Here is a 24,817-nt window from a genome sequence, read left to right on the forward strand (position 1 = left end):
TATAAAGAGATAAGGAAAACAACCTAAAAATCGTACTTGTAAGAAGACTGCAACTTCCAGGACTCAGCTGAAGTTACCCAGGCAATGCACATCAGCATTCCTTTAGTTAAATTTAGGTTCCTTCCCTACCATACTCATCATATCCAAAATTCCTCAGGAATACTGAATTCTACAAATTGGCTTAATTGAGAAAGTAAAAGAGCAGGAACATGATCCTAAGGTAAAGGAACATGTTGAGAAAATTCAAAGAATGTTAAAATTACCTAAAAGAATAACAACAACAAACCTGTCTAGCAGGTTTTCAATAGGATGGCCTAGACCTGAGGTCAGCCTGAAGTGTGGGAGCCCAGTACTGCCTCTCAGGAACCAGACGTAGACGTTCTCCTGGGTTTCCCTAAGATTTAGCATAAGAGGACACACCAGTGCATGAACACTTTGCTAAGGTAACTTTATGGTAGTGCACGCTGTTTCCCAGCTCTTGCCTTTTTTTCTGTTTGCTCAGCCCAAGCTCATTCTGCAGAGCCAGCTTCCTGCCCACTCTTTACTCTTACTTTCTCCAATAAACTTTGCTTTTTGCTCAGTTCATTCAAGAAACGTGGAATCTGGAAGGAGAGGTGAGCACTCCCAAACCTGCTAACATTTAGTTGGCGAGCTACCTTTTAGAAGCACACTACCTTTTAACAGTACGATTTCTTTGTTAACTCTGGCTGGTGAGCCTTAGATTCTCATTCTGATTCCTCAGTCTAGAGATTGCAAACATGTTAACAGAAAAAGCCCTAAAGAGTTAGAAAACTTAATTTGAGACTTTACCTAAGCAGCTGTGGTAATCAGGGCAAAGTCTACATTTCTCTCAGCCTCTGGGACCTCATCTGTACCATGAAACACCTGGGATACCCTTTAAATTTAAGCATTCTTTCAATGATAGACGTGGAATCAAAATCACAGTGAAATAACTATAATAGACCCATACATAGAAGTAGAAAGTAGATAAAATTTATTAGATGCTGTGGAGCAGCCTTAGAATGAGTAAATACTGCTTTTATAAACTTTCTACTCAGAATGATAAATGTTTTAGAAATAAGGCAGATGTGGGGGCTCATGCCTGTAAATCCCAGCACTCTATGATGCTTAGGCAGGAGGGTCACAAAATTTGAGCCCAGCCTAAGCAATTGTTGCAAAAATTTTATAGTTTTTACTCAATATTTTAGAAAATGAGTGGCAGTGTCTTAAGCAGCTTACACCAGACGTCCTCTTGTGTCCCCTGGTTAGAGACTGAATTGTGTTTCCTCTAAATTCATATGTTGGGACCATAGAACAACTTTAGGATAGGCCCTTTAAGGAGATAAGGTTAAATTAAATCATGGAAGTGAGGCCCAAATCCAATTTGACCGATCCCTTTCTAAGGACAGGGAGAGACTGAGTCAAGTGGGCAGATTCGTGCATAGAGAAAAGGCCCTGGCGGGGAGGGGAACAGAGATGTCCACCAGCTCATGAGGAAGACCCCAGGAGAAACAAACACTGCACCTTTCAAAATTAGTGCTTTAACGTCATTGCTTGGTTTAGTTGGTAGCTGTGTCTGGATTTTTGTTTTTGTTTTTTGTGGGGTTTTTTGTTTGTTTTGTTTGGGTACTGGGGGTTGAACTGAGGGCTTCTGCACTGAAGCCCTCCTCTCTTATTACAGCAGTATATAAGGGCTCCTGTTACTTTTCTACCAACAATATAGAGAGCTCACGAGCATTTGTTATCACTTGATTTCTGGTAACCATTCTTTCTGGAGTAAGATAGAATCTCAGTGCTATATTAATTTGCATTTCTCTAACAGCTAGAGATGAACATTTTTCTCATATATTTATTAGACATTTGTACTTCATATAAAACATGTTAATACTCATTTCAGTGGTCCATTTTTTGATTGGGTATTTTAATTTCAGGGGTCTAATATTTTTGAGTCCTTGGATAGAAGACTAATATCTAGAATATATAAAGAACTCAAAAAACTGAAATTAGAAAATATCATAAAGAACTGATACAACCTCTTCATCTTAAAGATGAAACAAACAGGCAGGAGACATTGATGTAAATGGCTGACTGTATTCAACATTTATAGCATAACATTTTCCTCAGAAGTTTATTATTCAAATTACCTCCCAGTTTGAACTGGCCTCCCCTGTAATCAGTTCACATTCACAGGCTTCTCACCTTCCTAATGAAAACACAATGTTACACATAAAGCTAACAACCTACCACACCAGTGTCTGGAGGCAAAGTTTCTGTTTAGGTCTGTTCCAATGCAACGATTGTTCACATGGAAGGAGCGGTTCTTTCTCCACATTCGATTCTAAATAAACAAAACAGGAAACAATAACCATGGTGGCCATATTTGCAGCATAAGTCCAGGGGTTGAGGCTCAGAGCTTCTCTCTTTGAACCCCATTCGTCTCATGACTTCATCCTCTCATTATCTTAATATGAATCCTTTCACATGATCCCCATTTCTTTTCTTTTCTTTTTTTTTTTTTTTTTTGTCTTTTTCATTTTTATCGGTACCAGGGATCGAACTCACGACCGCCTGCTTGCAAGGCAGGTGCTTATGCCGCTGAGCTAAATCCCCAGCCCCTGATCCCCATTTCTATCCACTTCCTAATCACACTAACTGAAATTAATTTGAACCAAACAAAATGGTAATATTGGATGAATTGTTATCCTTGTAAATAAAAATTTTTATTTGTTCCCACTAGGCTCCTTATTAACCTTGTTTAATCGTATTTCCTTTAACTTAGTGTTAATCACAGGTTCATCTTGATCTCCTTAAAAAAGAGTGAAATAACTTGATATCTCAAGTCAAAACTGTAAATCATGACTTTCAATGCTCTCTTTTTATAATGTGGTTATTTTTTAAAGTTTCTTTTTAAGATGCATGATCAAATACTCATTAGTAAAGTGATGATATGGTATCTGGGATTTGCCTTAAAATAATGTGGATGTGGTGGAAGCGAGTGTAGGATGAGATAAAACAAATTAGCCATGGGTTGATTGTCACTTAATATGTGTGATAGTTCCATAAGTTATGACCATACAATTTTGTCTACTTTTCTGTATGTTCGAAATTTTTCCTAATAGAACATAAATTTTTTTTCATAACACTGCTGTGCCAAGATTCAGGATCCTGTGTATAATGCAGCGGATATACCCTTCACTCCAAAAGGAGATATGGCTTGCTGTCTCTGTCTTCGCTTACCTTTGTCCATGTGTGGTCATAACCGTCCACATTAACCACTGGCATAATATAGAAATCCAAGTGTCTTAGAAGATTGGTATACACATTCTCTTTCCCATAGAATTCTGTTACCTACAAATTAAATGAAGCATGCTTAAGAATATCTAATTTTAGGTCCACTTAAACTTCTTCTGGGTTTTCATATAGGCTTTTCTTTATAAAAAGCAATTTGAGAAGCTTCATCTTTCAGGAAGAGTGTTATTCCTGAAAATGACTGAATGTAGGATAAGGTCTGCTACCAAGTACTGGTAAATGGCTCCCTTGTATGTGTTCTAAATAGTCTTCCTATATAATGAAGACAGAAAATATAACGATGCATTTCTGGATGATCCATCAAAAAGCAAAAACATTTGTTTAGTAAAGCCATAAAGCTTTGCTGGGTATGTTGGTATACACCTGTAATCCCAGTATTCAGGAGGCTGAGACAAGAAGATGGCCATGAGTTCAAGGCTAGCCTGGGCTCTACAGTGAATTCAAGGCCACCTTGAATTATATAATGATACCCTGTCTCAAAAAGAAAAAAATCACAAGACTCAGATTAAAATTCTTTATCATAAATAATCACTTATAAGACAGAGAAAAGAAATATACCAGTTTTTTGTTTGTTCAATTTAAAAAAACCTATAGGTGAGAAATAAAAACTTATATGAAAGAAAGAAAATTTTATCAACAGAGAAAAAACATCTTAAATAGTTGAGCAGCCACTTAAATACATTTTACCAATTTGTAAAGTTATGTCGGTATCATTTTTCAGTAAGAATATAGCATTTATCCTTAGCATAATATGAGAGAACAGTTACTTTCAAAATAATAAAACATTTGTCATTTTAATGTTTATGTTGGTTTCATGTTCAATAGATGCAGCATGGTAGATTTGTTCATCTGCTTCTCTTTATTTTTCTACATTTGCCATGGGCTGAAAGAGAGTCTTTCAGCAAAAAGTGAGAGGAGAGAGCTGATTAGCTGACCTGCAGTTTCCTTCTATCAGGACTCCCCTGGAAGGGACTGAGTGAACGCTCACATAGAGCCTATGCTATGTGTGTCACATTCCACCTTCAAGTGTGGCTGCAGCAGCAATCCCAGGGCAAGGGGCGGCTGTTTTTCTTTAACAGGTTTATTGAGATATAATTGATATGCCAGAAAATTCAGTTTTAAAGTATAAAATTCACAAGTTTTTAGTAGAGTTACAGAGTTGTAGAACTCTCGCTGTTAGCTGATTTCAGAACATTTTCATCACCACCACCACTGCCAAAAACCTGCTAGGAGTATTCCCCCTTTTCTTCCCCATGGGTATCTAGGTGTCCTAGAAAACGGTAACTCTTTTGGAGCCTGCCTAAAGGCACTATTGAGGCCAGGGGTATATTCAGAGATGAGGACCCCAGGCAATCAGGAAGTGGTGATGATCTGAGGGACAACAACAAAATAAAACCCAGATTCTAAGGGGCATGCCATAGTTTAAAGATAGAACAGAGGGAAGTCAAGTGCCAGGAAGACTTTCATGCTTTTAGGAGAAGTGAGCTCTGACAGAGGCAGAGCTGAGTTGGATATTTTCCTAATCAGCTAGAGTCTAATGGTGATATCTCAACCTGTTTTCCTTTCTCATCACTGTAGAAACTAACTATGGGTAGGGTTACATAGATACACAGCAACCAAAGAGGTATTCTTCAGTGATTGTGACTAATGTGACTACTTACTAAAGTATGCCAAGATGTGAATTTTCTCACTTATTTGCACTTCAGAAACACACAATGTGTTTACCTAATCCTGTCACTAAACTATATAACCTGTAAAGTACTACAAATTGTGTAATTCGAGATGAAAACTTTCAACTGTGATAAAGATGCGATTTTTAAAAATCACATTTCAGCTAACTTGAACTTATCTGTACATCTAATATTCTTTACTGTTAACTCCAATGTGTGTATCATGGGCCTCTCCAAACATGCATTATTTAGTGCTTTTCCACAATACTATGCAGATGTATTTACTGTATGGTTTTACATCTATCTAGTGAACGAATCACCCTTAATGAGGTGGATAGCTAAAGGAATTATGGAATTTTGCTTGACACACAAAAGACAGCACAGAAATATTTGTCGAAGCTATGACATCAACAAGGCAAGTAACCTAAGTTAAATCATGGTTCCACTCTTTAGAAAGAGAGAAGGAAAGAGAAAGAAAGAAAGAAAGAAAGAAAGAAAGAATGAATGAATGAATATAGGGCTCCCAGGAGTGAGTGATGAGAGGAGGGAGGTAAAGGGTACAATGACTGCTGTGGCATAAGATCTCCCAGGTCTTCCCATCCCCTTGTTCAGAGTGTGCTAAAGGTTTGCCCTTTAATATGGTCCTAAGTAACAGTACTTACTAAGATGATAAACCATTAACATTTGACAGAGATAAATTAGTACATGAAAGCATATCAGACATGCATGGAAGGCTTTTAAATAAACTATTATGCTCATTACAATTAGAAATATAGTCGAGTGGTCTTTACTACACCAGTAAGGAGTCTTTAATGATCTATATATGCCTAATTCAGACATTATCCAAAGCAATGTAATATTTAGCACAACAGTAGATAATATTTAGATACCTCCTGGGCCTGAGGTTTGTATTTCAGCCAAACTCGAAACAAAAACTAAAATTTCAAATTCCAAAAGGGGATGGAGAACACACTAATTATGTGCATTACATGATCTGTTGAGTTATAGAGAACAAATAATGACTTCAGGATTGTTTTTCATTCAAAAAGAAAAAGAGCAGTAGTAATTCAATGCGATCAGTACTACAATAAATAACAGACCATAAAGGTGGCTCTGAAGAAGACTAGTTAATTCTGGATGTGTTTAGGGTTGAAACCTCTGAAGGGAAAGTTGGGAGGCAAGAAGCTGAGGGTTCAGGTAGGTGAGAGGTTTTCAGTGCTTCGCAGAACAGGAGAAGATAAATTAGAAAGTAACAACAATATTCAGGGGCTAGATATCTATTAAAGTTTTAAAAGACCATATATAGCAGGTACAAGAAATGAAAGAAACAGGAGAGGAAATGAAGAAGTCAGATTAAGTGGCTTTTTCTATCTTTCCTTGTGGCTGTTCATGGCCATATCTGGAATCAAAAAGAGCACTGTTTTGGACGCTCAGAGAATGGCCATGGAAGAAATTCGTAAGTCAGAATTAAAGGGCTGTTTGGTAATGCAGAGTTCAAAGGAGGGAGAAGTTGGGTTAGTAGATAGATCTGGTACACAAACTTTGAGTTCACTCAGAAAGATTTTAAGTGCTGGAAGGAAATAAAAAGTGATGAACAATTTTCAGGGAATTATCTGGAGGCCAGTAAATGGCAATAATAATAAAAAAGAAAAAGAAAAAGGAATAATGCAACCAGATGAAGTTCAAGGAAGAGAAGCCCCCTGGCAATGTTAGGATGGAGAGTTCTGGTCTGCTTCTGTCCTCTTAGCACTTGATGGTGCGTAAGAAAAAGCGGCCTCTGATTTGGTGGAGCTATGTGAAGCAGCATAGTGGCTAAGGTGAGGAGAGCAGAGAGAATTCTGCAGAGGCCCTGAAGTTGGAGAGTGTTTACTCAGTGTGCAGTTCTGTAAAATTTCTCCAGAACAGAAGTTCAGAGGGAAGAGCGATGAGAAAGTTTATGGAGAAAGCATCGGTCCAGGGGTGATGAGCGGCACACGTTCACTGGGATCTTAGAATGTTCTAGACCCTGTGCTGGGTTTCGGATGTGGCAGTGCTGACTACAAAAATCAGCCTCAGCTCCTCCTTTGCAGAATTAGAAGGCATGTGACTTTGACCTCTTGAGAAAGAAGGTGAGGTGCAGAGAAAAGTAGCTTGCTACATGCTTCCCAAAGTGGGTCACTAGCTTCTCTGAAACTAGGCTATCAAATTTCTGCAGTTTCCTTCCTACTGAGTTGTAGAAAGGAGAGAAACTTAAAACTTAAAATTTCAATTCACATTTGAGAATACTTTTTAAAGTAAAATTAACCATAACAAATATTTTTTAAAAGTTAAATATTTTATTTTTCTTTTCCTCTAACAGTGGTTTGCAACTTCGTGAGAGTCAGATGGTCTTGATTAGTTTTAGGCAGGCTGAGATGGAACTTCTTAAATGTCCATTCAATAGAACATGTTGATTATATTAACTCAAGCCACAAAAATCTGATTTACATTGTTGGCAAAATACATGATTGTACAATCCTTGAGTTATACCTCGTTCTCTGTTGATTCTCTAGGGGGTAGACTCTCCTAAGCATTTTAGAAATAATTTTTCACAAATGTTATGGTTTATAAATAATTCATAAATTTTATAAATAATTTAATATTAGAAAGATTAAGCAAATAGGTAAAGGGTAGAATGTATAACAGAAGGGCACATGTAATGCTAAGAGGGCCAGCAATCAAGAGCAACTCCTCCGACATGAATTACAGCCAACGTGGATTGAAGTTTCTTTCCAGTCCTTCTCAGATTCAGCAAGGAATGAAAAAGCAGTGTTTTCCCTTGCTTGTACCTTTCTCTCTCCATTAACTGCTGCTCCCTTCATTAAAGCGCCCCAACATGAGTAAGATTCACATTTAGAAAATGAGCTCCGTTAAGAGATTGGAAAATCGAAACCAATCTCATTTGGTCCAGGTAGCTTCAACTGTGGCTGGGAACGTTTCTGTAGCTGCAGCAGTGCTTCTCTGGGGAAAATGAGTGAAGTGACAGTGGACACCTCATTTGTTAAGACAGATCTTAATGACACTCTCAGTTTCCTAACTCATCTATGTTATTGTTTATTTGTGAATAAAAGATTATAATCACTATAACCGGAAAGATATGTTTTGAGTTACTTTTCCAGTGCATGGCTCTTTGTATACATCAGTTGTCATGGTTTTAGATCTAGATGTCCTCTCAAGAGTTTCATGTGCTCATAGGTGAGGCTTTTAGAAGGTGATTGGATTATGGAGGCTTACTGCTGACTTGATTTTGGGAGTGGAGTCTGATGGGAAGAGGCAGGTGTTGGGGCATGGCCTGAAGGGTTACCTTCCTTCCTGACTACTCCTCCCTTGATAGTCTCTCTGCTTCTGGGTCTCCATGCCATAAGCGGGCTCCTCTGCCATGCGCCTTGGTCACACCTTTCTGGGTCTTGGAGACAGCTGACTACAGACCAAAATCAACCTCACCTTCTTTAAGTTGTAGGCGTTGGTTATTATGTCACAGTGATGAGAAAGTTACTAAGACATATAATAAGAGTAGAGGACATGCATACCCAGTTCATAGGATCTGAAGTATAATTTTTACTGTTTTCATTTGTTACGGAGGATTATAAGTACTCTATATTTTACTTTATTGGCATGCCACTAGTATTATATGTCACCTTTTTCATACCAATCTCTTCTTCAGAAACAAAATTCCCTTTTAGGACACAGGAAAAAGCATTATCTTTTTTGTAAGGGTACACTTCATATTTAGTTTCCAAGGCCAGACTGTATCAAAAGGTGTCTAACCAATTCAAATAAGTTAATAAACATATAAATAAGGACCCAACTTAGATAACTGCTTTAGACATTTCTTCTATGCAATAAAAATATTACAATCAGCATACTATTTACTAGCTATTTCCTAGTGTTAAGCCTCAGATAGAAAAGCAGAAATAAAAAGATCAATTATGTAACAAGCAATTTACATACTAAAACCACAGCTTTCAAACTTTATGTGCATAAAAGTCACTCATAAAACTTGTCAGTATTGTGGCTTCTCAAGCCTCACTTCCACATTTTTAGTCAAGTACTAAGATTTGAAGTGGGCAAATGCATTTCAGTTACAACCCTGTGAATTCTGACACAGGTGATCTTGGACCCCCACTCAGGAATACTGGCCTAATGTGAGTACTTACGTAGTCTATGAACCACAAGCAGAAAGCTGGAGAGATCCACTCCCTGGCATGAATCCCACAGTCAATCCACATGGCATTCCTTGCTGTTCGTTCTTTTCCAGAAACCTGCTCAAAGAAAATCAAAAAGTAGCAAAATCCGTAAGTCTTAGTATAACAGTTTTTATTTACATGGCATTATACTTAATCCTTTTAATATATTTACAGAATATATATGCATTGCTTTAAGTATTCCTTTGAGAATTTTCAGGGAATATTAAAAACTGGTGAGAAAAATGACATAGCTAAAGCCACATGGCTAGTGTGAGGTCAGACAAATGCTCGTGGCCTGGAATCTTGGTTTAAAACTCTATCTTCCCACAATTAACTGGTCACTGAAAGCTGCATGTGGAAAGATAGAAGAAGCAGACACTGTTTTGGGCCATCTGATTACTTCAGTATATGATTTTACAACAATATTCCACCTTCCATGGGAGGTGTAGAGATATAACAGGAACAGAAACGCCCCATCATTTTGCCTGAAGTGCATAATTCTTACACATAGACTATTTCCCCACCTCACACAAAAAGGACTGCACATGTAGCTTCACACAAACTGATACCAATAGATCAGGGATCAGACACCATATTAAAATTCACAGCATCATGGTTACTAAGACGCTAAATCTCTAGAACAAGAATTCCCACAGTTTTCAGTGATATTCTTTGAATTCTTTAGAAGAATTCTCAAGAACATTTCCAAAATTATTCATAGTTTATTTGACTTTAAAAATTAGTTACAACACAATTTAGGGTACTGAGGGAAGGGAGAAGACTGTAAAATCTAACTACTGTGCAGTGGTAATTTTAAAAGAAGAAAAACAGAAATTTAAATATTTCCATATTCCACTCTGATATGCAGCAGCAAAGTGAAGAAGAAAGTCAAGTGGCCTCTAACGGCCAAATTATGCAGGCAAAGGGAACTGTCAGACTGCCAACCTATTTGATGTCAAGAAAATTCCAACTTGTCCAGATTAATTGCCATGCTTGACATATCTAACTGCAGAGCAAATTTGTGGCACTATTTCTGACACTGGAATATGAAGGAACCCCAGAGACCTACATATGTGTACATTCTGCATTTAGTGAGACTAGGACTAATGTGCACAGGGTGCACGCTTTTCCAAGGCATGCACTCAGGTTCCAGACACACAAGTTCCAAGAAGCACACACAACATGAGTGGCGTAAACATCATGGGTGGATAAACCATTACATCGACCTAATGCAGTCAACCAACTGAGCAACTAATAGGACCCAACACTTCACTCTGATTTGAGTTTGTGCTGCAAGTTCCTGCCAGGGACTGATTAAAACTGAAAACTCTTGACTCCAAATTTTATTTTTGGATGACTGAAGGGACTTAATCACAATGCAAATAAATTCGACATTACTAAATCTGATGTGTTTTTCAGTAATCACACTTTTTTCCAGAGCTTTTTTTAAAAAAATTTTTTTAAGGAACAAAATAAAAAACAGAGCCACAGAATCAAAAACTCTAAACAGGTGGAAATCACTATAGCCCTTATACCTAAAATTCTATATTCAGTATAGGAGCATTTACTAAGGCAAATTTGAGAGAAGACACTGTATCCAAGGTATGGTAAGTTGATCAGATTCTTTCCCACAGTATATTGCAATCCAATGGACAGTGACTGGAGCAGAGACGTCAAATGAGCCCTACTGCAAAGAACTCCAGCGTTTCCTTGCTTTCTATCTTTCTCTAGGTTTGATTGTTCTGCTTCTACTTTGGTTTCTAACAAATGCCTCTCTCTCTCTCTCTCTCTCTCTCTCTTTTTCTCATACACAGAATAAGTCAGTCTGTCTGAAGTGGTAATGATGCAAATAAAACAGAGTTGAAAACTGGTCTACATCATTTTAGGAAAGTGAGTGCTGAAGCCCGGTGTAAATTAAATGTCTCATCTACTGTCACATAAACAGGCAGTCAAATCTAGAATTGGACCTTCCACTCTCATATCATCACTTCATTATTAAAGAAATATTTAAAGGTAATCACTGACATCTAAATAGGTGGATATTAAAGATGAGAACATTTAGAGCTCAAAGAAAAAACATTTCTAGTTATAACAAACAGCACTGGAGAATTGAGCCCTCCTCTCAAACTGAAAGAATCATGATTCTTCTCACAACATACCTTTAAAACATAAAGTGGACGCTTCTCATAAGAGGATCCGATGTGAAGTTTTCGAAGCATTTCAGGATGCTTCTCAGTTATTACTTCTATCCAAGAGTAGATCTATGAAAACAGAAATCAGAGGTTAGACACAGGACAAGTTCAAAGTATTTCCCTGACTACAGGAAGCAGGTGGCTTCTTAAAAAATGACATTCACCTAAAATCTTTGCAGATGGAAGAAAGAAAGAACAAAAATATTGGGGTAGGGTTTTTCTTTTGTTGTTTAAGAAAATTAATAAAATTAAAACTTTAACAACTGTTAAAAGTTTAGAGAAAGTTAAAAAAACACTAAGAAGTATATAACAGAGTCAAAAAATTGAGCTTTACAGTATGGATCCTACAAGTTATTTTTAAAGCTCATTACATCTAGTCCCTGCCTCTGTACATCTGATCTTTTTACTGCTCATTTAAGAGTTTGTGTTTATATGAGACTTAAAAAAAGATAAATTCATTGTTCAGGACTAAGGCAGCTGGGGCATTGCCTTTACCCAGCAGGAACAGCAGTGCTATTGTTTCCCACTGAGTGCTTGTGCAGACACAGTGAGCCTGACAGAAAGAGGCAAAGGTAAGACAGCTGGAGGAAAACAATGCCATCACGAGAAATGTTATTTGAACTTCTTAGTCAAAGTATAGTGGTATTTAAGGTTATGTCATAGTGACAATGAGAGGAAAAAACAAAAATTCTGGGACTGATGGTGAGCTAGAATCTTCATGCAAGCAGGAAGTAAATTCTTGTGTGTTTGTGGATCTCTGGGATTGGATTTGGTCATATTTTAATACAGAACAACTTCCCAAAGGCCATACTAACCACCATGTACCTTCTGATATGGGAATGATCAACTCTTGACTTTGTCTCTGGGAACTTTATTAGAGGGTTTTGAGATAGCAATCTTAGCTGATGAGAAATTGAGCCCCATTTACCCTAGGGTTTTCTTAGAGTGGTGGACCCCGTGTGTGTACTATCATTATTGAGAAAAAGAAAACATTCCATAAAGTACCCTTGATAAGCCACCATCAACTCAGCGGTAAGACAGTCTGTCAGAGTAAAACAGATAGTTGAGCTGGGGCCAGGGCACGCTCCCCTCGACTTGCTGCTGGACCACTCCACTCCCACTCACCTGAACCACTTACCTGAGCCAAGTCACCAGCCTCAGGTGTATTACACAGAGGCAGAGATAAGAAAAGCAAAGACACCCCTCCCCCAAACCTGCCTAGGAAAATTCCAAAATTGCAAACCAGGGCATATGTGCAGCAGATGTGCCAGCATGACTTGAAGTAGCCTTTTCTTCATTGAAGAAATGTGTAGGACTGAATCTCATCCATAGACTCATCACAGGATGAATTATGGGAAAGGACATGTGCAACAGAGGCAGTTGACGTGACTCAGAACCCTGTCAGTCTTGCTCAGGAGGACCTGATAGGAGGGGCCTTAATGCAGGTGGGACGTGAGCTCAGCAAGTTTTTTTCATAGTGCAGTAGATTACTTAAGATTTTCTGGTGTAAGTCAAAGCCAAAAGAAGAAAATCCTCCTTCCTGTTAGGCCGCTGCATGGAAAGGGCTGATCCAGAATCACTGTTGAAGAGCAAGTAAAGACTTAGGAATTTCCTGGAAGAAAGACAACTCTTACCAACTGCATGAAAAGGATTAGGATTAAAGAATGGGAAAAAGAAGTCCAAAATATTTTCTGCAATGTCATACAGATGGACTGTCTTGTGTACACCAAATTCATGCAAAAGCCCTAAGGCTTAGTCCCTTAGAATGTGACTGAATTTGAAGCTAGACAGTTAAATTACAAGACCGTAGGCATGGGTATTAATCTAATCTGACTGGTGTCCTTTTAAGAAGAGGAAATTAGGACACAAAGGACCCCAGATATGGACTATAAATGTTGGACACCCACAACTTAATCAAGGAGGGTTTTTTTTGTTTTTGTTTTTTCCTATAAACGTTATGTTGATTTATAGCACTGCTCTGGGAGGTTGCAGTTTGTCTACAATGATGAGTTATCTAACTGAACACACTGCAAATGGCAATTACAAGTCAAAGTGGCAAGATAAAACCACAGCTGGCTTATTGCAGCCAGCACAAAAACAAGAACGGTAGGCAAAGGGAGGGGTAGAATTGGGCTTTACTAGAAAAGAATTTGGGAAATTGAAGAAAGAAATGTTCTACACGGGAGGAAAGACAGGAGGGTGCAAAATTCCCAGTGTGTTAACTCCAGCCTGTTCCCAGCTGCATAAGCAAAGCAGAAGAAAACAGCTGGACCCATTAGACAATTCAGTAAAACTGTGCTTAGAAACCCTAAAAATTTGATTAAACTCGAAGCTTGCTTTGCTTTAAAAGTTTTTAACATTTCAAAAGGCCTGCTTTAGTGACACGCTAGCCCCACTGGAAAGCAACCCCTTGTCAGTGATGTGCTCAAGTTGAGCAACCGACTCACACCTCCGAAGCAGGTGTGCACTGGACACGTGTGTCTTAAAACCCAGCCATGAGGCTCAGGTGACAGCTAGCACTGTGCACCCAGGTGTCAACTGTCCAGTGTCCTCGCTGTAGAAGAGTGGGCAGAGCAGAGAAACCCTTGTGTGGTAATGAAGGACCAAGAGACACATTGCCCACCCTACTCAAAATGAAAACTTTATTTGTAAATCACTTTTGGTACCCAGTGACCAGGATAGTTTTCACCTTTTAGAAAATACCACACATATCACACACCCATATATAATTGTTTTGGTTTTTACATTTAAATGCTACTTTACTTTGTGTTGCAAATGGAGGATGCAGGAATAAGAACTTTTCTTTTCCTTTAAGGTAGAGACATCCATCAGTTTATACGCAGCTCTGTGTTCATGGAAAGGAGTGGGAGCCCAGGTAAGGAAGCATGACAGCAGAAGACAAGGGCCCTTTTCTTCCTGATCCCCAAAGCCTCCTTAAGCAAGAACGTTCTTACTTAATTTCTACTTAATAGGAAGTTGCTTATACCTTAGGAAATAGAGCTTTCCACCAAAAGGAGAGAGATCCTCACCCAACTAAAGTCAGGTCTTTTCCCTTTCAGCTATCTTGAAAAAAAATTCTCACCTCCCCTGCTCCTTCAGGAACACATCTGCTTTGCCCAGACACCTGCACCTGCAGGTCAAGCCCACTGGACAAGGCGGAAAGCAGTGGTTAGTTTCCTACCTGAGTTGCCGCTAACACATTAGAAAGCTTCTGTGATAGAAAAAATGGGGCGGGCTGGGGTTGAATGGGGTGAGTGCACTAAAGACTTGATTCCTCTATTCTGGCCAAAGAAAGCAAGATTAACAGAGCATAAAGGATGAAAAAGACCTTTATATTACAGGCTTTGACTTACAGTGGGGACAAGTGGGGTGTCAGGGAGATGGAAGAGTTAGAGTAGTGTGAAGAAGCAGGGGGCGCTTCATGTTGGAGGTCAAGTCCACAGTGCACTTCAGACCACCCTCTTCCCATGTGGCCTTTGTGCTGAAGTTGATAGGGCGGCTGATACTATTACAATTTCCAGGAATGGGCTTAAGATCAAAAGGTGCTGTGGCTTTGAAGTCTCCATGTGGACTATTCAAGATAGGCTATCCAAGGAGAATCTCCCATGGAGATACTTTCACAGGGTCCTATTTGGAATTCCCACTGGGAAGGCATGATTTTGGTATTCTTCCTGATTATCTTGACTCTGGAGTACAAGCAGGCCCAGTGATGACCCTCTGCAATGTCCCTGACATAAGCTCTGTCTGCTCCCATACCACCATAATATGAACCTCAGGGACCAGGGAACTGCTGGAAGCTGATCCCAACAGGTACTCATCTGTCCCCATGAAAGTGTGTTCCTGCTCCATTCCCAACCAGTGGTGCTGGCTGCACATTGTAGCAGTCAGTGCTTACTAAAGAAGCAGATTTAATGCAAGGTATATAAATCTATAAGAATTTATAAGATTAGTTACCACGGCCACACACAGAGTCAGACGTGGAAAAGTGCAAGAAAAGCTGTCTAAGCGCTGGAGATTTGAAGGACCCAGTCAAAGGCCTGGAACCCACTTCAGTGTCCCATGAAAGCTTGTCCTTATTTTTATTTCCATCTCATGTGAGTTAGTGTCAAAACAAACCTGCTGAAGGGCGTGCCTAGAACCTGAAAAGTCTGCTGGAAAGCAGTAGATGAAGTCCAACAAGAAGCTGAAGACTGGAGCTCCTCTGAAGAAAGAGAAATGAGCCTTCCTTCCTCGTTTCCCTTTTATTCATACGTGCAGCAAGCCTGCTGGGTGCACCAGGGTGGGTCTTCTAGATCCCTTTGGCCATACCCAGAGTTATGCCGACTGATTTAGTTAGGCATTTCTTACTCAAGTTGACACAGTCAGCTATCACACATATCTCGTCCATTATCCACTTAAAGGTGTGCCCTAAGTTGGTTTCTGTAGGCTTCCAATTATACTGCTTCTAACAATTCACAAAACACCTGTTTATTTTGACCTTGGCAGAAGGGTTCCCAAAACAGCCATAGGATTAAGGTATTTGTCACTAATGGAGCCCTTGGTCTGGAAAGTGCAAGAGCCATCAAAATTCTACTCAGACAATAAACTCTTCTGCACACTTGTGCTCACAGTCCAGGGTGCCAGTCTTGTGGCACAGCCCTTCTCTAGTACTGACACTCCAGATACACACGTCTTAGACTTTGTTCCCTGAGGCAGGAACACGTTCATCTACTTGATATCTGTGTTTAAGCAGGAACTTGCTGAGGTACCCTTAGGGGAAGATGTTCTAGAAAGTGAGTAGATGCATGACAGCTGTGAGAGTGAGGTGGGGACAGTGTGGAGGAGGCTGGTGTACTGTCAGGTGCCCAGGTCTTCGCCCATTCTTGGTTCTGCTGAGAGGTTAATTTTGACTCATGGTGTGTAGGGTATTCATCGATGGTTGGATGGCTCCATGGCAGAAGAGTGCAGGAAGCAAAGCTCCCCACCCATGGTAGCCAGGGGGCAGAGAAAAGAGAGAGAAGGACCTGGGACAAGAGCACACCCTTCCAGGTCAGCCCCAGTGACCCACCTCCAATAGGTCTATCTCTTACACCACAGTTAGCCACTGAACTCATCAGTGGTTGAATCCATGGAGGAGTTCAGCACCCCAATGGTCCAGTCACCTTCCATGCACATAAGACTTGGCAGGGGGTTTTATCTAAAGTATGACATGGATACACAGGGAAAAAGTCATGTGAGGTCACAAGAAGGTATCCATCTGCAAGTCAAAGCAAGCAGCCTCAGAAGGTAACAAACCTACTGACATCCTGACCTCACACTTCAGTTTCTAGACCTGTGAGCAATAAACTTCTCATGTTTAGCCTACACAGACTGTAGTGTTTGCTTATAGAATGCCTAGCAAACTAACACTGTCATGGACTCGTTATTTTCTATCTTTTCCAACAAATAAGAAAACAACTTTTTGAGTGGAAAAATTAACTTTTAAAAAAATGCTTGAATCATTCCTCTTTCCCCATCAAACTCAATACAGCAGTGATATATCCATCTTCTGTGGTCTGCAAATCATGCCTATCTAGCCTCTCTGTATTTTTGTTACATGTTGCTGGTGACAGATGCTAGCGAGGTGTGTTCTATGTGAAACAGATGTAAGATATGAGAGATAAAAGAGGGAGTACAATTTTAATACCTCTGTCAGTCAGCCAGGCACATGGATTCCAGATGCAGACTAACTGGAAAGGAGAGATGTTCTTAAAGATTAACTACAAAATTGATTCATATTACCTATTTCTCAGGTAATAAGGCCTAGCATATGGTCCCTAACAGTTTTTGGCCACCTACTCAAAGATACTTAAAATAGTCCTATTAGATAATCTAACAGCATATACTCCTAAGAAAGACAAAAACCTTCAAGGTGTTTTTGATTCTTGGAGTACACTATACAAAAGAGAAAGTCTTCTGAGAAATTTACCTTTCAGCTAAAAACCACGGGGAAATGGCTATGGGCACTGTGTTAAAGTTTACTGAGGGTAACTGACCACCAAAAATATGCTCAAATTCCTTCTAGGAAAACTAGAACCCATCAACACTGAGAGGAAAATAATCCAGTCACTTAATGGTTAAAATACAGGCATGATGATAATGATGATTACTGTATTAGTTTAAGTAGGTTCCTCTTCAAAGGAGTAAAACATTTACCTACAGTATATTAAATATAAGCAAATATATTGCTTTAATTTAGTGATGTAATCTTACAGTTACTTACTAAGAGAAAATTTTGGATACTGGTCCAAAAAGGCATGAATAATTAGACTGGTAATATTTCGTGGCAGTTTAAATTTAAAAATCCTGTATATCATTTTGTGGTGTTGTTTGACATGCAGTGTTACCCCTAGAGAATGGAGATACTTTCAGCTATGTGCAAACATCCTCTTTACAGATAGTTCACCACATACAATGCAATCTTCCTGGGGAGGAGATCTACAAAATACGAATCACTATCATACAATCAACCTAAGCATGATTTTTTTTAATCCTCCACCAATTATAATTCCTTAACAATTTCTCATATTTGGAATGGTGATGCTGGTTAAATGAAAATGGTAATTCTGAGGGTCAGTGTGATGACTTACTTCATTTAGTGAATGATACTGTTCGTAGTATGATGCGGAGGCCCGGGGGCTGACTGTGTCATTAGAAGTCTGTTGTCGAATGAGATCTTTCACATCTCGCATCAAGACGCTGTGGGATAAAACAGAGGTGAGCTGCCTTCCGTGCAGAGCACTGGCCTTCTCGCCCACTACAGCAGGTGAGCAGGGGGAAACAAGGGCTAACAGATCTAATGAGTAGCTGTTCATCAAGGTAAAACGTCACCATCTCACACTGTGATTAGCTAAATTCACCATTTCAGCAGAACCCAAGTGGGGGCTGAATGAAAGCAGCTCTGCCTGGATGTGGCTTCAGGACCTCCAGAACTTCTTTCTCACCAAATCTACTTTGCTTCCCTGTGATTCTTTAGCATCTTTTATATGAACATGTAGACTTTAATGGACACTTTCTTCAATCCAGAGGAACATTTTATGATTCTATTTTCAGTTAGTGGTCAAGGAGAAACAGAACCAGGCAAATGTGCTAGATGAATTAAAACACCAGCATTGGGATGAACAATTTGACATTAGCTGCCATATTAACAACGGTTTCTTTTATTTATGCCAGTGGATAAAAGCCAAGCCTTTAGGGTTGAGGATTTAGATCAGTGGTAGAGGGATTGCCCAGCAAGCACAGAGCCCCGGGTTAGACCCCCAGCACCACCCTTCCCCCAAAAGCCAAGGCTTTGACATCAGAAAGATTTCAGTTTGATTTGTACATAGACTATATTTCAGTTGGTTAACATGAAGAAACACCTTTGTAAAATTTTAAAAATTTGATTTAAATTGAAATAGTATTTATTATAAATAAGAATTAAGTGACACACTGCATAGATTGGTCCAGTACAGTTCCTAGAAGGCTGTGAACACCTATGATGTCATATCCATAATAATTACAGCATATTATCAAAATACATAGGAGAGAGCACGGGCCCAAGAAAAGTGTGAGGGAGCAGGAGGGACTGGCAGTTGGGCATGTTGGATAAAATCCAAAGGAGCAAAGGCTAGTGTCTGCACAGAAATCGTTCACGATTTTAAAACTTTAAAAAATCCTTTATTTGAAATGATAGTTGCTGTCCTACTCTCTAATATACACAACTGCAGCACAAAGAAGTTGATAAATCTTACAAGATGACACAGATAGATAAACATCAGTGGCAGACACCAACCCAGGTTCTCTGCAGACTTTGTCATTTAGGGCCACATATGCAGAAATGTTTGCTAACTTTGTGAAGGAAGAATTTTAAAAAATCAAAATCTACTCCCTACTCATGAACAGCTTTTGAAAAGCAGTATCACAAAGCCCCATATGGTGAGTAACAGTTTTGCTCCCTAGTTGTGGGGCAGAGTGACCCCAAAAGAGGAATAATGAGAGCCTCTATAATGTTGAGTCTAACCTTCATTCCAGGAAAAGATTTGTAGTTTGAGAGATTAAGCCATTTGTCATAGAGATGGGCCTTGGGCTTTATCCCCAGCTCACTTGAAAGAATATCATGTTGTCATGTTTAATGTCCTTTATTTCTGCAGAAAGCAGTTATACTATCTCCTAATGCAAAGTGGACATTTATTACAGCTATTCAGTGTATATCAAATTGTGCCTACCTGAATGGAATTCTGCTCTCATTTAAATGGGCTTTCACGTCGCTTACGTCAGATGCATTCACAAAAAAATGGACTTCTTTTTTCTTTACAATAAATTCAGCTGTTACCGGCTGCCAGAGAACAATCTATAGTTTCAAGGGGCAAAATGGATTAAAAACAGTTATTCACATTATTCTCATATGTAGCCAGAGCCATAAAAGTTGTATCTAGAATGGAGATATGGAAAGGAGATTTCTTGGTTGCTGGTATTCATCCACACATATGATAATGCAAACATTTATTTTCCAGTAAACTCTTTTTTATTCTTCTTTGTAATTTGAACTGCTGAAGAGGGCCTGGAACCTACCCGATGCTCAATAAATATCTGACAAGACAATGAATGAATGTATTACTCATCTGTAAGACTGGATGTGTATATCAGATTCTTAAAGAAAAAGCAAAAGTTTGCCTAGAAAAAAAGTTGACTATACCGTACATTGGTTTCATTTAGGCCAGGTATGGTGGTATCCCAGCGCTCTGGGAAGCTGAGGCAGGAGGCTCACAAGTCCAAACCTAACCCAGGCAACTTGGTGATTCAGCAAGACACTGTTTCAAAAATAAAAGTGGGCTGGGATGCAACTCAGTTCAAAGACCCTGAGTTTTATCCTCAGTAACCCCCCAAATTATTCAATAAAAATTTCATGTACTTGATATTATCATGTGACTATTCCTTTCTATTAATCTAATTATAGCCTCTGAACAATGCCTTCTATTAATACTTACCTTTTATTCATTTTACTGCATCTTTCTAAAGCACTTTCACACATTTCCTTGATCATCATAATACCAGCTTGTTATAAATCAAGCAGATGTTATTCTTTTAATTCTTCTGATAAGAAATTAAGGTTCATGGCTAATTTGTCTAAAATTACACATCAAATAGTAAAACAAGAGAGAGCATTGTAAGTGCTGAGTGCTTTCCTCTCTCTCCTGGTGTGACGGCCATGGAAGCACACCACTCGGCTCCTGCTGACAAGAGCACGAGTGAGCAGATTGCGGGCCGCCCGTTCCAGTGGCCACTCATCCCTGGTGAGCCACAGCAGGCTGCAGCCACGCGGCCCAGGGCTGCAGCCAGCTCTGCTGAGCACTGTGGGTGCGCTGCTGCAGGCCTATTGCTCCTAGGTACAAATGGGGCTCTTACAACAGGTTACTCAGCTAATGGACAGCCCTGTGCCAGCAAGCCTTCACTGGAAGTGCCCTGCAGTCTGAGATCCTCATGCGAGGTCCTTCTTACCCCGGAAGCGTCAACTGCACCACGCTCTGAGGTGCTCCTTGCTGCCTCCACTTCCCTCCTTTTTATCCTTAGCAAGCATTACTGCTATCTGTTGCACTTCTGATTTGGTGTGGCCTCTGCTTCTTGGAGAACACTAACAAAGCCATCACTTTTCTACGTGATGCTTTGTAAACTCATCAATTTTCCACATCTTAGACATCCTAGAGACGGGTCCCAGGCATGAGAAACTTTTCTCACTTCTGACTTTTTATTAGTACATTACAGTACATAATGACTACGGTCCTGTGGGGAGTTGGTACACATACATGATACATTTTGATTCTGTTTTCATCTCCTTTCCCTCCTCTCCCTCTTCACTCTCTCTGCTTCTTGGTTCATTTCTATTTGCAAACGCACTCTCTCCCCTTTTCTTGTCTATCTTTCATTTTGTTTTTTTATTTATATTTTGAGTTTCTCATATACTCCTTGGTTAAGAACCTATGGTTTTATACAAGCAAAATTCTATCGGACTTCTGTTACTATAGCAACTTTACAAGGACATACAACTATGGAACTGTCTGAAAAACCAACATGACAAAGGAAGATTTATTTAGAGAGTGAACAGTCACGTGTTTATGGGAAGGAGTAAAACCTCTAACAAAAGAGTTCATGCCAGATACATGTAAGTGAGACAGAATGTAAGAAGGAACACGACATACAATACTCATACAATACTCATACAAAATAAATACCACTATAAATTAGGGAAAATTACCTCATAGGTTGCAGTGATGTTCTGTAGAACTTGAACTTGTCTGGAAGTTCTTGGAAGAGCAGATAATACCTGGCCACTGAGGATAAAAAATAAAATCACAGTTTAATGTTAAGTGAAAATGTGAAAACTAGGTACATTATACTTGGAAAAATTTCTAGGTAACCCCAACAAGAAAGCAAATGTAAGATGTTAGGAGGACAGATGATTTCCCTCAGAGCAGGTATAAAAATAAATATATTCTTTAATGTTTTCTTAAGCAATTGCAAAATAAACAACTATCTTAATTGGAGATTTATAGAGTACTTAGTTCTTTTTTATCCTGTGTGTGTGTATGTTTTGTGTGTACTAAGAAAATAATGAATTTGTCTTTATTGATACATGAAAGTAAAGAAAACTCTTGTACACTGTCGGTGAGAATGTAAATCAGTACAGTCATTATGGAAAACAATATGGAGACTCCTCACAAAAAATGAAAATAGAACCATCATCTGATTGAGCGATCCTAATACTAGGATAAGAAATCAGTATGTGAAACTCCCATGTTCATCACTGCACTGTTTAGAATAGCCATGAATCAATCTTAGTGTCTACCAGTGGATCAATGAATAAAGAAAATGTGGTATACATGTGCACTCAGTGGAGTACTATTCAGCCATTTAAAACAATAAAATATTGCCATTTCTGACAACATGGATGAAGCAGAGAACATCATGGTAAGTAAAATAAGTCAGACTTAAAGTACTATACTTGTATATGAAATTTTAAGAAGTTGATCTCACAGATGGAGAGTAGAAGAGGGGTTACCAGAGCTTAGGAAGGGTAAGGAAGAGGAGGTGAATGATAGAGGTGGTCAATGGGTACAAAGTTACACTTAGAAGGTATAAAGTTTGGTGTTCTGTTGCACAGTAGAATGACTTTGGCTAATATTGTATTCACTATTTCAAAATAGCTAGAAGAAAGAATTTTTATTATTCTCATCACAAATGATAAATATATATGATGATTAATATGCTAAATATCATGATTTGATTACAATGTACGTGTATCAAAGCACCAGTTTATCTCATAAATATGTATAAGTATTGTGTATCAATTAATAACAGACATAAAAATTGTTTTTCACTTGACCTTGCATTATTTTCAAGACACACAGTGAATATTTATGCTAATGCTTGTTTACTTCATTATAAAGTAACGTCTATCACCATCCCACTTAAGAAATTCACCTTCTTTGTCACCCTTGAAGCTCTTTGTGAGTTCCTTATATCTACTACTCTGTTTTCACTTTCATTTACTTTTATTTATAGTATGGATTCTTCATTTTTGTATGTATTCCTGTTGTGGATTCTCAAAGAACACACTTAGATTTATTTGATCTAGCTTTATAAACATGGTAGGTTTATGTATTCTTCTGTGTCTTGTCTTACCTTGTTAGAACTCCAGTACAATGCGGAATAGAAATGGAGATTAAAAATACAAGATGATTCTTAGGAAACTTTCTAATGTTTTAGAATGCTTATGGCAGGTTTTTTATATTTGTCTTTTATTAAAGAATTTCCACTCTGGTGAATTTTTATCATGAGTTGGATGGATTTTATATGCTTTTAAGAGATAAACAAATGGATTTTGCTTTCATCTCTTAGTTTGGCATATCACATTAATATATTTCATACAAGCTGATATTTGGTTTTATTTGTTATTTTCATGTTTTCTGTGCCATATTTCTTTGAGCCTTCCGACTCCTACAAGGCTGTGAGGAATTCTTAGTTTCTTGCACAGACTAGGCGTGTTGGATTTCTTATCCTGACCTTCAGTCACTTTTATCCTACCCCACCTCATTAAGATTTCATAAATAGGTACTACAGCTCATAAACAGAATTAAGAGCAGAGTGAATTCTGTGTGTTGAGAGCCGCTGAGATGACTCTGCCCCCGTCATCATGTCTGCCAGTCGCATCTAGGGTTTGTGTTCCTGGGCTGAGGTGCTTTAAAAAGCCTGACTCACTGGGGCTGTCGCTGCAGCTGTTTCTGTGTGTGAGGACCTGTGTGCAGTGCTGTTACTTTTCTGTCACTCTGGCACCATTTTTTGGTCTCTTTCATATCTTTTATCGGCACATTCTTGTGCTGAGCACACCTTTCTGTGAACTTAAATAAATATAGCTGGTTTTCGTGTGCTTTTTGAGTGCATCTTTGGTAATTCTTTGCTTGTCATACAAAGAGTCTGGACTATTCCTGCTCACTCCACAGTAAACATGCCAACCAATCTCCAAGGTGAAAACTATTTAGATACAGAGAAAAAAGGTGCCATAAGGTAAAGAATTGCAATTATAGGTAGAATATATTAACACTATGGAAGTTATCAGATTTCCATGATACTTCTGAGTAAACTAAAAAAAATGTACTATTTAAATTAAAATCAAGTGATATTGTTGGCATGAGCAAGAAGACTGGCAATTTTTTTTTAACTGAACAAATTTTCTCTTTTTAGTTTCAGACAATTGTTGCCCTTGAACTACGAGGATATCTTAAAATCAGAAAGAAACTATTTCTCTCTTTTTCTATTTAAAGCGATCCTAGATTTGCTTCAAGTAGTATGGAGAAATAGGACCAGACACACCCTACTGCTTGAAACAACTAAAAAACTGAGCAGAATGGATGAAGCAATGGCACTCCAGACATTGAACAGTGGCAAGATGATGATCAAATGTACCATGTTACCCTAGAGTGGATCCTGGAACAGAAAAAGAACATTCATAGAAGAACTGATGAAATCCAAATAAATTTAGTTAATACTATAATACAGCAATGTTGGTTTATCAGTTTTGACAAATATGTCATTGTAACATAAAATACTAACATTAGGGGAAACTGAGTAAGGGATATGCAGGAAGGCTGTATCATCTTTGCAAATTTTCTGTAAATCAAAGAACATTTGGAACACAAATTTTATCTTTAAAAAACAGGTTATTGATAGAACCCGGCCAGGGGCATGCCAGTTAGAATACCTAAAAGAGAGGTTTCATTTCACTTTAGTTACAGAAGGCAAGTGAGTAGGTTACAGGGTCCTGCATTAGACGACACAAGCCCTTATTCTTAGACTTGGTTCAGTCAACTAGCAAACAAGGACACAGAGGCTGTAGAAGGACTCACACCAGAGATAGGGTTCTGGGGTAGGAGATAGTTACTAAATA

The 24,817-nt window shown here is 38.8% G+C and overlaps 1 protein-coding gene across 1 annotated transcript in view; it reads right to left on the bottom strand.

Moving 5' to 3' along the window:
* The window catches only part of Cpb2 (carboxypeptidase B2), a 56,503-nt gene that overhangs the window by 15,008 nt on the left and 16,678 nt on the right, over nucleotides 1-24,817 (bottom strand). Inside the window, exons 2-8 of the mRNA XM_013141224.3 lie at nucleotides 21,629-21,704; nucleotides 19,602-19,726; nucleotides 17,985-18,093; nucleotides 11,344-11,445; nucleotides 9,155-9,259; nucleotides 3,238-3,348; nucleotides 2,245-2,338 (exon numbers count right to left, since the gene is read on the bottom strand). Of these exons, the coding sequence (XP_012996678.1) occupies nucleotides 2,245-2,338; nucleotides 3,238-3,348; nucleotides 9,155-9,259; nucleotides 11,344-11,445; nucleotides 17,985-18,093; nucleotides 19,602-19,726; nucleotides 21,629-21,704 (722 nt within the window). The remainder of the gene's footprint in view (nucleotides 1-2,244; nucleotides 2,339-3,237; nucleotides 3,349-9,154; nucleotides 9,260-11,343; nucleotides 11,446-17,984; nucleotides 18,094-19,601; nucleotides 19,727-21,628; nucleotides 21,705-24,817) is intronic.

This window comes from Cavia porcellus, unplaced genomic scaffold (assembly GCF_034190915.1).
Source record: "Cavia porcellus strain 051 isolate PalLab524CR breed Dunkin Hartley unplaced genomic scaffold, mCavPor4.1 scaffold_21, whole genome shotgun sequence".
Lineage (NCBI taxonomy): Eukaryota > Metazoa > Chordata > Mammalia > Rodentia > Caviidae > Cavia > Cavia porcellus.